The sequence below is a fragment of the Trachurus japonicus genome, chromosome 13 (assembly GCF_045865225.1).
Source record: "Trachurus japonicus isolate A0001 chromosome 13, Traja_1.0".
Taxonomy (NCBI): Eukaryota; Metazoa; Chordata; class Actinopteri; order Carangiformes; family Carangidae; genus Trachurus; species Trachurus japonicus.
In genome coordinates this window covers 26,918,274-26,935,448 of record NC_140919.1, presented here as the reverse complement: position 1 = coordinate 26,935,448, position 17,175 = coordinate 26,918,274, and the positions used below count along the sequence as shown (strand labels likewise).

The window sequence follows — 17,175 nt, the reverse complement described above, 5'->3', positions numbered from 1 at the left end:
ACCCAGAAGATCCGCCGACCTGCAAATACCACACGCACACACACACAGGTGATGAAGATGGTCTCCTCCTCGCGCCTTCGCTGCCTCCTCCTGCTCCTCCTTTCTCTCACCGCCTCCATCAGCTGCTCCTCCGCCGCCCAGAGGGACTCCAAACTCCGCCTGCTGCTGCACCGGACCCCGCTACTGGGCTCCAAACAGGTCCGACTGCACACTCAGACTCACACGCACACGCACGCGCACACACAGAGGTCACATTCCCTCACAAACTTATGAAAACTAAACCACTTTATTCAAATGTTGGCTGATCCTCTGTGTTTCTGTGTGTTAGGACCTCAGATCACCTTAAATGACCTGCTTTAACCAGATGCTTCAAGTTAGGTCCAGATTTTATCTTTATTTGTCTATAAATCAAGAATCAGATCCCAAAAGAACATTAAGAAAACATCTTGACATTAAAGGACACTTAAACATGATTTGAGCTGTGAATCTGGAAAATATATTTATATTGAAATTGTCGAAACCTTACATTCGACAATGCGGATTTAAAACAAATGGGTAAAATTAATGCTGATGGCTGTATTCAGATTTCAAAATGTCGTATCATTTACATCTTTAATTCTAATTGTTTATTTATGACTCAATATTTAGGTGTCGAAGAGACTTATTCCCTATACTTCAGATCTATCTCTTATCACTTTAGATGTTTCTTCTGTGATTAGACAGACAGTGTGTGTGTTTCAGGTTTATATTTCACTGCAGGTGGGTTTCACATTATTTAAGATGGTTTATTTTTATTATTAATTCATTGTTCTTTCTTGCGAAATGTATCAGTCGTGATAATTGAATCCAACCATCATGTCCTCTCAGTGTATATTGTTTAATTTGAATTTGTTTAACTAAATAGTAAGAGCTGTTCAGTCTGTCTCTACTTAAAACTCATGAAAATTGACACATTCATCTCCTTATTGATTAATTGTTTGGGGGGGCGGGGGGCTTTAATACCTTTATTACAGAAACAGTGAAACTATAGGGAGAGAGAGTGGGGTTTAATGATGTGCATACTGTGTATGAGAAGCGCCATAAAGGCATCTCTAAACTGTCACTGAACATTTATAAGACAAAAACAGTTTGACACTCACATGTTTGATTGGCTACCAAAATCATGATCCCTGAGTCTTTTCTTGTCAATCATTTTTATATTTCTACTCTCGTGTCAAACATTTCCCATAATCTCATGTCGCCCTCTTTTTCTTCTTTTTCCTGTGCGGCAGAAACCTGCCTCTTTTCTTCCACAGAGAAAATGAGAGCCAGACGATCTATGTCAGAAATACAGAATAGAATAATGAAAACAGGTTTAATCCAAATGCTGACTGCAGACTGTAATATCAGACTGTTCCTGAATCTGTCTCCTGTTGACAACCTGATCCTGATGGACCTCAGAGCCATTAGTCCTCAGGTTCATGTGGTCCACACTGCAGGACACAGAGAGCAGCTCTGGTTGTCCTCAACTCAAACTGCTCCACATCAGCTGGTTCACAGAGCATCAGCAGCAGCAGCAGCAGCATCATTAGGGAAACAGCAGAGAAAGAAGTTCAGTTAAATCTCTGCTGTTCTATGATGACGATGATGATGATGATGATGATGATCGGGATCAGGATCAGGATCAGGATCAGGATCAGAATCAGGATCAGAATCAGGATCAGGATCAGGATCAGGATCAGGATCAGAATCAGGATCAGAATCAGGATCAGAATCAGGATCAGGATCATATGCTGGCGTCCCTGCCTCCTGTTTGAAACACTCCTAAAAAAGCTTTCTGTTTCTGGTGGACATCACATATCAAATCAGTCCCAGAATCTTCCTACGGATCCAAAGACTCTGATTCTTTTATTCAACAACCATCTGTAAGATGTATCTGTAAAACATAAATTAAACCAATCAGATCTGAATCAGATCTTAATCATCATAATGTTGTCCACAACCTCTACCAGACACTGACGTGATTGTCATTACCATGGAGACACACAGGTTGAAGAACATCAATATGATCCTTTTTTTTTTTTTACAGAACTATCTTATAGTTGGGTTTGGTTCAGTATAAGAGGAGAAAAGCAGTGAAGCTGAACTGGAAACAGTTGTTTTTTTAGTCCAGTGACAACTTCCAGTAACCTAAAACACTGAGATGCAGAAGAAGGAAGTAAATGGACCTTGAGTTCGGATTGTTTTTGTTGGACTCATTTAAAAACCCTGAGACAGAATCTCACTTTTAATCGTTTATGTCAAATATCTAAGCCCGCACACATACATAACATCATCACTATCAATTTAACAACGAGAAAACTGAATGAAGAGACATACTCTTCATCACTGAACCTGGTTAACAGCTTCTTCCATGACTTCACTGAATTAAATGTGGTTTGATTTGATATTTCAGGCCCTGACCCGCTCTGCTCTGGTTCTGGTCTTTATCTGTAATGTTTCTTGTTTCCGGTTCAGGACCTGACCCGCTCCTCCCTGGCGGAGCTGCTCTTGTCGGACCTCCTGCAGCAAGAGAACGAGGCTTTGGAGGAGGAGAACTTCCCACTGGCTGAGGGAGAACCAGAAGATGTTCATATTGACCTGGAACGAGCCGCCGTGGGCAGCGGGCCGCTCCTGGCCCCCCGAGAGAGGAAAGCTGGCTGCAAGAACTTTTTCTGGAAGACCTTCACCTCCTGCTGAGAGCCCTCCTCTTCATCCCCCACCATCTTCATCCTCCCTCACCTTCACCACCCTCCTCCTCCTCCTCCAGACGCTGTACAGACACTGTGTGGGTCAGACTGTCACTGATTAGTTTGGATGAATTGTTAGATTTTCTGCGCTGATTCTTTCTGAATGTAAACTTGATGAAACTATTTTTAATTGTTGGTTTGAATAAAATCTGTTTGAGACAATAAGGTCTGCTGCTGTCGTCTGGTGGAGAAGGAGGAGGAGGAGGAGATGAAATAAAATTCTTCATCAGGATGAAGATCTGCAGGTTTTTATTGGAGGTGATTAAAGTGTAAGCTGAGGGGGAGATTCTGCAAGGAGATAACAGTTAACGAAGCTTAATAATAAACAGAGGAGACGCCATGGCAACAAGGGAAGAGAGGCTTTTGTTTTAATCAGTTCTTTCTCACTGATCAGATAATAAGATATGAGGCTATTGATCACAAGAGCAGAAACTCACATCACAGCAGCACAGAGGCAGACCGAGGAGACAGGAACGAATGGATTTCAAAGTAAGAAGAACATATTTATTTAGGCTATCAACTATTTTTAATTCAAATTTCACCAGAATTACCTGAAAAAGTTGTATGTCAACGTTGCAAGGCATCAGGTGCACCACAGTAGGGCTGGGCACAGAGAGAGAAAGTCCTCCTCCAGCCAGTTTTTCAGTTTTCAGGGTTTACGTGTGACAGAAAGGAAGGAAGGAAGGACAGGCTTTCACAACACATCTAATCTGAAGGATGTGACACAACCACAAAACAAAACAATGTACCATAACAATATTTGTATTAACAGCTGTTTACCTACTGTGTGCTTCAGTCGTCACTGCATTTACAAGAATAAAGGTTTATAGTACATCCTCTGAGCAGCTGCCTCATCGGCGCAGACCAGGCGCTACAGTGACTCATTATCTCTGCTTGATAAAATGGACTGACCGGGCCGGAGCTGGCTGGTTAGCATGCTAAGTTCAGTGAAAGAAAGGATGTTAATGTTGATGTTAATATTTGAGTTTTTCCTCCTCCGTCACCAGGTGGTGCTCTCTGTAGGAACTCTCACTGTTTCTCTCTATAATAAAGTCAAGTTTTACCTCACCCTGTTAAGTCCTTTAAACTAACAGATATAAAGATCTGACACTATACCAATTAATTTAAATGAATTATTTTATGTGTATTTTATGTGAAACCCTTTTAAGAAAAATCCATGAAACATTGTTCTGACAAATCCTGATGTAAAACTGCAGTTCAGATGTTAACTCCAAGTAGCAGAACAGCACACACACACAGGGGTGTGTGTGTGTGTGTGTGTGTGTGTGTGTGTGTGTGTGTGCGTGTGTCTCAACCGTCAATCATCAGCCCTCATTAAGCTCTAATTCCTAAAAGCTTTTCTTAACAAAGCTTTAATGAATGAAAGGAGCTGCTAATCTAACTGGAGCAGCTGCTACACCGTCCATACCCACACACACACTGCTGACTGACTCTCAAGTCACATGACAACACCTGAGGTCATATGATGTGCTTGCTGTGTAATCAGCATAGACTATTACGCATGGAAACACTGAACACTTTCCAGGCATCTTCAGACCTTTAGTAAAATAGTTGTTCTTGTGCTTTTCTCATTAGTGCTGTACCTTTCACATGGTTTCAGTTCTGTGGAATGAGTGTTGTTGTGTGATAGCCCTGCAGCTGCCCTTTCATCTACTGTGGAGGAAAATCAGAGAAAAGTATACTGTCAGGAAGTGACATCACACTGAATCATATCATAATAGGTCTGACTCAGTGTCAGTCCGTGAGAAGGACCATTTCTGACAAACACTGAAGCAATCAGGAGTTAAGTGTTTTCTTAAACAGACAGTGACAAACAAGTGGACATATTTCCACTCAGCCTGAAGATAGAAAAACGACCCCTCCAGCTCTGTATGCTTCATTCCTGCACACTGGGAGGCTGCAGTTTCAAGACCCATGCCATCACCACCTAGAGAATAGGAGTATCAAAAGATCATTTCAGAGTGGCAGGTTCACCTATTTTGTCTTAGTGCTACTAGTTTTTAAAGTTGCATGTTGAGCAGTTTGTGTAATTGACATAATTAGATCATTATCAGATAAAATACAAATTATTAGTCTATACTACAAGACAATGCAATAGTAAACAAACAGGGAAAGTGGCCGATCTCAGCAGCTGCGCAGTAACAAGTATGAAAGAGCCTCAATAACTCCTGAGGGAGAGAGAGAGAGAGAGAGAGAGAGAGAGAGAGTGAGTGTGTGTGTGTGTGTGTGTGTGTGTGTGTGTGTGTGTGTGTGTGTGTGTGTGTGTGTGTGTGTGTGTGTGTGTGTGTGTGTGTGTGTGTGTGTGTGTGTGTGTTCTGACCCCAGCATACTCATTTTGACATGACCTGTCACCTTTAGCCCCAGTATCAGGAGCAGCAGCAGCAGCGTGCTCTTTAGGTAAGTCTGCAGGTGTCTGCAATCTCTTCCACAGGAAGCTGTGATGATGTCAAACACCTCTCTGTGTCATTAAGAATCACGCATTCTTTAATAAACAGGGAGCAGCAGCTGCAGCAACATTAAGAGCCACAGCTGCCAATCAACCTATTAGCCAATCAGGTGCCAGCGTTTAAATGTCTTCAATAAACTTTAATGAGCTAAAATTATAGCTGAAAGCTTCACTGGAACTCATTTCACACTGCCTTTTAACCGTGCGTGCGTGCGTGCGCGTGTGTGTGTGTGTGTGTGTGAATGGCTCCTGATGGTGTGTTTCACCTTAAGAAGATGCCAACTAATCAGCTGCAGTATTCAGCATCATACACATATACACACACACACACACAAGATGACGTCAGTGGCAGTTAAAGAGGTCAGTGGTCAAACTGCCATCAGGAGGTCTGGACCAAGAAACAAAGCCTGTCGCCATGGTAACCTTATCATCGTCCTCCAGGTTTGGAGATGTGTCCAACCGTCTCAGTCAGTGCGTCCCGGGTTCTGTCTGCAGGTAGATGATACAGAGTGTAAGGAGGAGTCACATGACCCAACTGACCCGCTGTGATAAAGTTGTCTTCACTCTGGGCTCGGGGTCTGGTAGTCGTCTCCGTGCAGTCCCGGGTAGGTAGGCTAGCTATCAGTGATGGATGACATTAGTTACAGACCCCAGACGTCCACTTGTCCACTTCTGGCACTCAGGCATCCACTTTGAGACTTCAGACATCCACATCCAGTCCACAGATCCCCACATCCCCCACATCCCCCACATCCTCAGATCCTCAGATCCTCACATCTAGTACCCAGACCCCCACTTTTAGTCTCAATCTTGTTTCCAGACTTCAGCATCTAGTCTCCATAATACCTTTGTATCTGGCCCAGGCTGCTGCTGCCTGTTCTTCTTCATCATCAAACAACAGCTACCTACCCTGGACTCCATCTTCAACTCCCGGTGTTTGCAGAAGACACACAACATTCTGAAAGACTCATCCCATCCTGCTAACCATCTCTTCGAACTGTTGCCCTCAGGGAAACGTTACAGGTCCATCAGAACACGCACCACAAGATTCATAAACAGTTTCTACCCCAAGGCCATTACCATATTCAACACTGACCTGAAACAGATCCACCAACATCTGCCAACATAACAGCAAGAACTCACAAAATGCACTGCACTTTGTACCATACACAGCATATGCACTTTCACTGTCTCGTTTTTAATGCATACAAGGTACTGAGTAAATGGTGTGATGTATGATGACGTGAATGTGACTGAATGGATGAGACGATGTATGGATGAGTATACTTTTTAATTTTACTAGAGTATTTAATTGTTTTTATATTGAGCCCAGCATATTGAGTGCAATGTAATTTCGTTGTATCAACCATACAATGACAATAAATCTATCTTGAATCTTGAATCTTCAGCCTCCCACAGTTTTCTCACCTTCGCCCTGCTGCTGCTTCATCCAGAACTCTAGTCTACGAGCACTGAGGAGACTAAATCTTAACAACCTTTCATCAGCACGCCTGTCTCGTTGGATTGTGCTCACATGTAAAATTATTTGGAAACAAGACTCTGGTTCATAAAAAATTGATGGTATGTTTTTCTATTGCACTTCAGTTGAGAATAATTCATGCAGGTTGTTGTTGTGATCCTGGATGTTTGAATAGTTTGTCACAGGCTGGTTGTTGACAGGTGATGGTTTAGCTTCCTGTTGTCTCTCAGCTCATCCTGCTGCAGGTGTTCATACGTCATCTTAGACATAAATGTTTTTATCCGGATTCAAGTTGAGTGAAAAGAAAATTGATTTTCTCTTCAGAGTCACAGCTGCTGTTTTTCCTCGTCTGCCTTCATCTAGCGTGAACACGCGTCCTCTCCCACTTTACTTTATACTCATTCCTCTCTTTCAATGCTTCCTCCTCTCCCCTGCATGCTTTCTCCTCATTTCCTCTACTATACAATTTTCTTCAGCCAAACAAAGAAGGAGAAAAAGTGAGGAAGGATGTAGAAGACATAATGAAGAGAAGAGCGTAGAAGAAAAGAGAGAGTAGAAGAAGCTTGGAAGAAAGCAGAACTTTGAAATAAAGAGGAGAAGAACAAATACATGTGGATGAAAAAGAGTAATAATAATAACAGTGGAAGAAAAGGAAAATTTGAAAGAGACAACAAGAGGACTGGAGGAAAGAAAGATGAAAAGAGGAAGAAGACAAGAAAGGAAAAGACTGATGGATGAAGGTGAGAAAGAGATGAAAAGAAGAAAGGATGCATGAAGCAGAGTAAAAGTCACCTCGACCAGTAAAAATAACTGGGGAAGAGGCTGGGATACAGAGGTTAGTCTGTGAATGAATCATCATCATCATCATCATCATCATCATCATCATCATCATCATCATCACAGAAGTACACTGGTTTGCGTGTACTGAACATAATGAGCAGAATCAGATCAGGATAAGTTATAATTTATCAATATTTTCATATCACAAATATTTGGGGATATTCGCCTTTCGTAATAAATTTCAGAATGCACCTAAAATGCTCTATATATACATAAGTGAACTTAATTTGACCTTTTCTAAACTTTTGAATGCATGTGTCCAACTATTCAATGTTTCAGTACTGCATAAAATATGCTGTTCTCTATTAACCGCAAACATCACGACAAGTGTCTGATCAAAGAATCGACCATTAAATGTTGTGGTTCAATGACAGTTTGTATTAAACCAGTCCTCTTCATCGTGCTGTTCACATTTTGACATTGTGAGACCAAGACGACACCTAACAGTCCATCAACAGCACCTGCACATGTCGAGGCTTCAAATGGGATGTTGTCACATGTCGAGGCTTCAAATGGGAACATCTCATTTGAAGCCTGGACATGTGCAGGTGCTGTTGATGGACTGTTAGGTGTCGCCCTGAGCTCAGAGTGTCATCAGCAGGTTGAACGGAGACACAGAGAGACTGGTAGAGTCACAGAAAGGCAGAGAAGTGGACGTCCTTTGGCCACATAACAGGTTATTGAGACATTGACATTTTTTGTTGTGGTATAGCCACCACTGTTGTTAGCTTTTGTTTCCATCAATTGTTTGACATTGAAAATTACCACTTTAGGCAAATGCCCTACTACCATGATATAATATCACTGTAGCATGAACTTTTATGTTCCATATATTTCACCCAAAAGTCGAATATCCCTAACTTTGTGTGAGTAGTGTATGTATTTGAGTGTCATTTCATAAAAACTGGACCTGACCCTGGTCCTGGTTCTTAACAATGAGATCTGGCTGCCCTCTACTGGAAGGTCTTGGTACTGTATCAACACTGAGCCTGCAGAACCAACCACACAGTTGTCCAGTCGCAGATCTGAGTCCTGATGACCTCACACTGAATGACAGCTGTATATAACATTACTCTTTACATTAAATTCATAAAATTTAACATGACAGGATCAAAGCCTATTGCCATGCACAGTAATATCATTCACATGCCACAGGTTTGGAGGTGGAGGACCTCCAGATCTAGTCCCCACATTTCCACATTCAAAATTCAGAACTTCACCCAGACTTCAACATGTAAACTGCAAACTTGAAAACTGAAATTTCAGAGACCTTACTTGTAAACACCCTTCAACTGTTTGCTCTCTCCTTTCCTCTGTTCACTAGCTCCCTGCAGCTGTTTGGTCCAGTTAAGACCTGAGAAGTGAGAGGAACTGCTGCTTCATTCCTTCAAAGCTTTGTCAAACCCTACACAATGACCTAAGCCCCCCTGTCTTTGGAGTTAAGACTGAGTCTCTCATCAGCAAAAGTTCCTGAGGAGATCAGTCAAACATCCACAAAACTGATCATCATCTAAATAAGTTATAGAAATATACAAAGTTATCATTGAAAATATATCAGCAAAATACCTGAAAACGAGGGAAACGACCAAAAAGGTCAGTGAATTACACTCAGAAATCAGAAAAATATAGGCCTATGTATACATACATGTTTCATTGATTTTTCTTACTGTAAACCCGTCTTTAGTGTCTTTTGAGTGATGTGACTGCCAGTGTGTACTGTGTGTCTGTGGTCAGCAGGGGGCGCTGTTATACCACTTTCCACTGAACTCCACAGCTGAGTGAAACCTGTTAGCTGTAATCAGATATCTATAGCTCTGGCTGTAATGAGCTCATGAAACACCAATGGCTCTGTTCCAGCAAGCAGCTTTATGAGAACTGAACTGTTTAAACCAAGCCTATTTTCTAGGCCTTTTCTCGAAAATTGCATATCTATAATAAAATGAGTAGGCTATATCTCTGCAACCACAAGGTCTATTTGAATACTTTTGGTGTCGTAAAGGGAAAACATTTAGAAATTGCTAATGTGTAAATTTCAATATGTTACCAATATGGTGAAGAGTAAATGAAGATGACACAGCAAAAATTAAATAAATTTAATGTTCGCCTAAAAAAAAATCATATTTTGGATGAGTGTCCTTCAGAATGATGCTACTAAAGCTCAAAACCTCTATCAAATGATTGTACAATGAACATTGTCTCTGCAGTGGTTGATTCTGATAAACTAATCAGTACAAAATTATTGAGATTTTACTACAAAATCTTTCCAAAATGTCCATTTTTGGCACAGCTTGGAACCACCTGCCACTAAACCATTGTTAAATCTTTATTTTCACACAATTTGCAGAAATTAACTGAAAAAGAATCAACTGGGACTAAATAACTTTCTAGGCCCTCTGTGTCCCTCTGCGTAAATCTTCACCAGATCTTCAAAGAGCAGCTTATTTGGGTGCAGTTACGCCTGGCTCTATCTCTGCAGCGGATTGGTTGATTCGAGTGAATGAGGCCAGAGCGATAGATATAATGAGGCTATACCAACGTTGGTGTGATTGACAGTACTGGCAGCCAATCAGAATCAGAATTCTTCTCATGAGCCAATCAGAATCAGCAGAATCCTGAAATGTGTGACGCGCAGGCTGTTGTGTGCCGCGCTAGTAAGGTTCCCCGGCTCCTAAAGCCTGTCCGGACCGATTTAGATGTAACACCGGTCAAAGTTCAAACTGGAAATATTGTGGATTTACCCATAAAACAAACTTTTCACAGCAAAACAGCAAAGGTAAGAGGATACTTACAACCATGGTTTGGCCAAGCAGTGTCTGTTTGCTCGTTGTTGGCTTCTCTCTCTGCCGTGCTGCAGCTGTGTAGCCGCGGGTGCTATCGTTCCAATCTTTGTAGCCTCCTCTTTCATATGAGCGGTAGCTGATGTGTTTTGCATAATGTACAGTAGTATACGAGCCAGAAATGTGGTGCTTCATGAAGTTTGATGTTTAGTTGTTTATTTGAGTAGTGTTTGGGTCATAAAAACATGGTTTTTACAGGCTGTGGGCCAGCTTCTGCTGTTTAATTTGACATATAACTGTAGCCTATTCTTTCATAATTAGTGCAGTGGTGGCTCTGTGATTGTTCTGCATGTCTTCGAGTCTCCCATATGGGGAACTTTGGTTTTTAGCAGATGTGTATGGGGGTAAAACCGTGATATTCTAGTTTGCAGCGCTCACTCACTCGCACTCACCCCTCCCGTCAGCAAAGGGACGGCCTCTGAGTTAAAAGGGTTTGGTCTTTGTCTTGGCAAACATGAGTATAATAAATAATTGATGGCAGCAGAATGACTGAAATAGTTGGAGAGAAATCAGTATTTCCAGATTGGCAGGCTGCTGTTGTCAAATCATCAAAACCTCTTTGTGACGAATAAGTAATCTGACTTATTCGTAGCCTACATATTATGTATAAAAAAATGTACTGTTATTCAAATGTGATGTATCAGTAGGCTAAGTGTTAGTAGCTGAGTCCCTTTTGTCCCCTGTCAAACACTGTTTTATAACTGAACTGACCTGGCGTCATCTGTGTCTTCAGAATCATGTCAGTGAATCACTGCTTAGCTGACCAGGTTTAGTTGAACCAGTTGAACCAGTTCTCCGCGTGAGCAAATTCTTCGAACAGTGACAGTAAAGAGCAGGGAACTGGATCTTATAGGTGAAATGGAGTGATCCACCTGTTCCAGGAAACAGCAAACAATACCACAATGCCCTGCAGGAAGTGAATAAACAGTAGGCCTACACATCTCAGTGCATTTCAGTAAGATGTGCACAGTATTTATCTGGAGATACGGCCGGGTTGGTTCTATTGACAACCATATCTCCACATGCTGGTGATTTTGACTTTTCAGATTACCTGGATGACCCATCCCTAATTCTAATTTAATCTGAATCAAATCTGAATCCTGAGATGGAGACTCTGAGTTTTTAGCTGATCTGAAATCTGTTCACTCTGAGTTAAATACAAAGACATCAACAATGGAGCTTCAAGTCAACGATTCACCACAGAAACAGGTAAATAAAGAGCAGAGGCACCATTTTTGATCCAGTGGAGGGGAAAAAATAACAGAGAAAAAGAGTCAATTAGTTGAATTTTTTTATTAATGGAGATGGAGCTACTGTTAAAATATATTTAGCTGTGACTTGATGAGGACAAAATTCAGTCAAAAATCATATAAATATGGGACATAGACTGGGCTAAAATCATAGACTGTAAAAAGAATGGACCGGACGTTGGTTTTGGGGAATCGTTTTTGTGACTCAAATATGGCGGCCTGAACAGCGCCATGTTGGATTGGCCGGCCGAGAACCTGCCCACTGGCCTCGAAGCAGCTGTCCACGGAGCTGCTCGGACCTGTCACTCGACGTTTCCGCACCCTAATTGGCCAGAATTTTAACCTAATAACAGTAAAACGGTAGAGTTAAAAAAAAATTCACCCCCCTCAGAGTGTGTGCGGGGGTAGAAACTATCGATTGAGACGAAAAAACGTTCTGACACCAGGCTTTTAACATGTTTACTGAGGATGTAAAGTCGGCGATTTTAACATGGGGGTCTATGGGGAATGCTCCCTTCTGACACCAGCCCCCAGAGGAATTCGAGGGGATTGCAGTTTTTTGAACGCGGAAGTGAGCTTCACTTCTCAGACCGACAACTGCCCCCTTGGCTAAAATAGGACTGAGTGACTGGGATGTGTTTTTCAAAAACAATGATTCTGACCTGAACTTGCTCACTGACTAAGTCTCCTCCTATCCGACCTCCTGCACTGATTCTGTCATCCCATCCAAGCAGGTTAGACTATAACAACACGCCTCGGGTGACAAAAGACAAGAAAATAAAATGCCTAAATAAACAGAGGTAGGCATTTATGAGTGGCAACAGACAAAAGGTAAATGAGGTAGAGAAAGAGTTCAGACAGAAATCAAGGTTGGCTAAAATCCACTATGAGAACAAGGTGGAAGGAAATTTTGTAACAGGGAATGCAAAGGAGGCCTGACAAGGGCTCAACACCATGATGGGCAGAGAGCAGAGGCCTACACAAATCAAATGTCCTGATCCCACCTCATTTGCAGAGCAGCTCAACACATTATGGCATCATGTGACTTTGGTTTCACCAGAGACCAAACATAGGACCACCCACTCTGGGTTTAAATACCTGGGTTTCTGGCATTAGTCTCAGAACTGAAGAAGCCTCTTGGATGAGGGGTGAAACGTCTTAAAGCAAGAGAAGAAGTCCAGTTGCTTTTTTACTACAACTTCGCAAGAATTATGGCAGGTTTGGTAACACTCAGAAAGTACCCCAGCACTCCTAGCCCCCCATACACCCCAGTCATAATCACCAGGCCCTAACCAGTTGAATGGCCGACTGATAAAGGAATGTGCCGCTACACTAGGGGATGTCATGACCAAGCTCTTTCAGCTGCTTTTGGACTTGTTTTTTTTCCTTGTACCACTACAGTACCTTAGACCACATAAGCTAGGGTCCCCAAAGATAGATTACAGACCAGTGGCACTGACATCTGTGCAAATGTGTTGAATGGGTGGTGAGTGACCTAGTGACCTCTTCAGTTGCAGACAAACTGGACCCACTGCAGTTTGTTTATAAAGCTCAGCAGGGAGAGGTGGATGGCTGCCTGACACTTCTGGACACTGTCACCAAAAACATGGACCAATCACACTCATTTTACAGGATTTTTTTACCCTGAGCCTCAGTCAACATAAACACTTAAAGCAGAAGTAAGTGGTCCGGTCGTTTTCGCTAATGCTGCGTTCCAGGCAGGCTTTTGAAATCGTAAATTACAGCTTCAAGTCACAACTTACGACTTTGTAGCGTTCCAGGCAACCCACTCCTGTTTTTCCGACCTGTTTTACCGGTGAAAGTCACTATAACGGCCACTCGTAACTTCCGACCGGTGAACTCGTACCAGATCGAACTGGTACCACTTCACGGTCGGAAAAATACGAGTTTCCTTGAACGCACCATAACAGTCCTCGTCCCTACGTCGCCACATTCACGGCGTTCCTTGGCTGCACACACAGCCCTGCATGCCGTTCTCTCTCCTCATTGGATAAAAACTGTAGGATACGATAAATGTTTTCTCTTCGGCTCAGAGCAGAGCAGAGGGACTGAGAGACCCGTGTTTCAGTCCAAACACTCTATGTAAGTGATTGCTGTCGGAAGATAGAACTATTTAAGACTTATATTAACACAAATATATCACTTACTTCTGCTTTAATTAAACCGCCTCACTGAACTACAGATTAACCCTGCACTGGTTAAATGGATCAAAGACTAGGACAGACCAATCCATGTAATGGTCAATGATAAAATATCCACAAATTGTTTTAAACACCAGGGTCCCACAAGGCTGTGTTTTATCTCCTACCTGCAACATGGACAATATGACACTTCTCAAACACGCAGACAGCATGGCCTTGGTGGCTCACCTGGCAGATTCCAACAGCCTATAGCTGCATATCGCCAGTGGGTGGACTCACTCATCACTCTTGTTGAGGTGAGCCCCTTAGAGTTAAACATCTCTAAAGCAGGAGAATCACGTCCAGTGATGCTGCTACACCCACTGGAAATCAGAGGGCATGAGTGGAGCAAGTGGAGGTCTTCAGGTACCTGGACAGTGAGGTGAGATCGCTGTCCTTTTCTGTCCATTCTGTCTACATTTACAAAAAGGCCCAACAACAGCTCTTTCTGCTGAGGAAACTGAGGAGCTTCAGTGTCCTGACACTTGTTTACAAATCATATATTGAGCCAGTTCTCACCTATAATATCTCATCTTGGTTCACCTTTCTCTCTGTTAAAGACAAATCTAAACTGTCGTCAGGCATGCAAGCAAAATAACAGGCACCACACAGTCTTCACTTTCAGATCCCCACACTGACGCAGTCAGACTGAAAGCCACCACTCTCATACATGAACTTTCACATCGACTCCACAATTCATTTCAGTTCCTCCCCTCCGGCCATCGTTAAAGGATCCCTCCAGACTTCCTGAAAAGATCGGCTACCAACATTATTAACAAAAAATAATGGACTCTCAATGTTCTTAATTTATTTGCATACCAATACTTTGGAACAATTTTACATTCATTTTATTTGTTGTTTTTAACTGTATCTTTGATGTGCTTTTTAAAGCCACGTCAAAGATGGATTTCCATTGCTTTTGCAATGGACAATAAAGTTTTTTTTATGAAGTGTTTTCAGCTGCGCTACAGTCACCCTCACTCACAAACATCACATCAGCTACAGTGTGATAGGACTGTTCATCACTGTGAGCAGTCACAACAAGAGAGGTTATTCTTCACTGATCGCAGTCTGTGTCTGAAGCTTCACATTCATGTTTTCATTTACACTGATGGATATGAGGTTTGGCAGAAGTTTGGTCAAAAGAACAACTTCTATTCCACTTCCATTCACCACTCTCAAGTTCCCTCCCCAATCTATGTAATGAGCTGACTCTATAGGTGTTTGGCAACCAATCAGATCTCACCAAAATCTGAGCCAGCCAATCATGTTGTCATACCTTAAAATCTCTTCTCCTTCACCCACTGTGAGCTGTCTTCAGTGCACCTGCTCCTGCTCCCTCCTCCACCCTCTTCACCTCCAGTCTTCTTACAGGTGGATCACACCCCCTTTTTGACATATGATGACACTGGGTTTAAACAACATTGAGTGTTTTTCTGATGGACACACAATAAATACTTCAGTGTCCATGTTTCAGAGGAGCTAATTGACAATAATAAAGACAGACCGATTGAAGATGAAGCCTCCATGTGCATCTTGAATCAGAGGTCTCTGTCCTCACACTGACCCATCAATCATAAAACATAATGTTTGCAAAGAAAAAAGTAAAAGTAAATGAATCAAAAAAATGTCTCTGATCTGCACTTGATACAGTGTGGATAAGGAAACGATACTGTGGCAAGGCTTTTGAAATCGCAGCAGGAGGCAGAGACAGACCAGACTGAAGAGGATCAGGGCCACATGTGAAAAAAAAACAAAGACTTCTGACTTTAATCTGAGAAACAAAATCTTCACATGTGGCCCTGATCCTCTTTCATAAGACAGAACCTCAGGGGTTGTTGAAGAAAAACTGCTATGGAGCAGCTTCACAGAGTGAGTGTATTGTAAGTGAATCAGATTAAAAGACATCTAAGTTTCTGGAACAAAAAAACAGAGACTGCATGAGCTGGGGTAAAGAAAGTTTTCACTAAAGCGGCTTCCTGGAACAGAGCATGTGTCTGCATCACTGACAGTCAGAGCTAAAGCTGCAGGATTTTTATCTCCAACAACAAAATCGGTGTCATCATGCTTCACTGATTCACATTCTTCATATTTCATGCAGGGTGACACAGTGGTTATGACTCTAAATTGCCCAGCAGTGTGAATGTGAGGGTGTGAGGTTGTTTATAATATGTCAGCACTGAGTGAATCTTTAATTCTTTCACTCCCTTGGCGTAAGGTTGACTTACACTGGACCCAACTGCTGACCAGACTATGAGGCAAGATGACACAAAATGATTTTATTACAGTAGGCTACTAAGGAATGGGAGAACACACGGGGATGCTCAGGACACGGCACAGGGTTGAAACGCAAACGATCTGACAAAAGACAAAGGGAGACACTGAGGTTAAAGCAGAAGTAAGCGGAATGTTTGTGTTAATATAAGCCTTAAATAGTTACATCTTCCGACGGGAATCACTTACATAGAGTGTTTGGTCTGAAACACGGGTCTGTCAGTCACTCTGCTCTGCTGTAAGCCGAGGAGAAAACTTTCCTTGTATCCTACAACCTTTATCCAATGAGGAGAGAGAACGGCATGAAGGGCTGTGTGTGCAGCCAAGGGATGCGCGTGAATGTGGTGACGTAGGGACGAGGACCAATAGATCCATGACGAGGGCGGGGGCTGCTAACTCCATCGGCTGGCAAGAAGTTAGCCAAAACGTCCGGATCGCTTACTTCTGCTTTAAATACACAAGGGAAGACACAGGTGGTGCAGTCAAACCAGATGAGACACATCAGGTAATTACAAGAGGGAGAACACATGAAGACAAGAGAGGAAATTCAAAATAAAACAGGGAGCAACTCAATTACACAAAGGAAGTGACACCAAGACAAGACACAGAGACTTTCACAATAAGACAGGACACAGACCACATTTTCTTTTAATTTTCTTCACCTTTTCTTTTCTTGTTAGCAAATCCAATGTCAAGATTAAACACTAGTTCATCTGTTTTCTTTTTCTTTGACGTAAAAGCCAATTTAAGACTTTCATATTTCTGTTTTGAACTTTTGTCATTATGTGCCACAGTCAGATACCGTAAATTATTACTAAAAGGAAAAAATGCCTGTTTGGGGATTTTGTAAAAAATAAATAAATAAATAAACAAAAAAATAATTAAAGTTCCCAGTGTGCATGTGAATACTGAATGCTTTAAAGGGATAGTAGCATTTTTTTTTAAAGTGGGGTTGTATGATCTACAAATAGCACCTAAGTCTACTTTAATTGCAGTAGAAGACTCTCTGCACTCCTCCTGTTAGCAACGCCAGCCCATAGCCCTGCCCAGAGATTTAC

The 17,175-nt window shown here is 42.1% G+C and overlaps 1 protein-coding gene across 1 annotated transcript; it reads left to right on the top strand.

Annotated features, from left to right (window-relative positions):
* sst1.1 (somatostatin 1, tandem duplicate 1) lies at positions 1–3,000 on the top strand. The gene is made up of 2 exons (XM_085794471.1): positions 1–198; positions 2,497–3,000. The coding sequence occupies exons 1-2, from the start codon at positions 52–54 to the stop codon at positions 2,716–2,718; spliced, it is 369 nt and encodes a 122-aa protein (XP_085650597.1). The 5' UTR covers positions 1–51; the 3' UTR covers positions 2,719–3,000.
* Positions 3,001–17,175: the final 14,175 nt, after the last annotated feature.

Bases quoted from the DNA above. Each gene is read 5' to 3' on its own strand.
- sst1.1 (XM_085794471.1), top strand. From the start codon at position 52: ATGAAGATGGTCTCCTCCTCGCGCCTTCGCTGCCTCCTCCTGCTCCTC. The intron at 199-2,496 runs GTCCGACTGCAC...TTTCCGGTTCAG, and splicing joins CGCTACTGGGCTCCAAACAG to GACCTGACCCGCTCCTCCCT.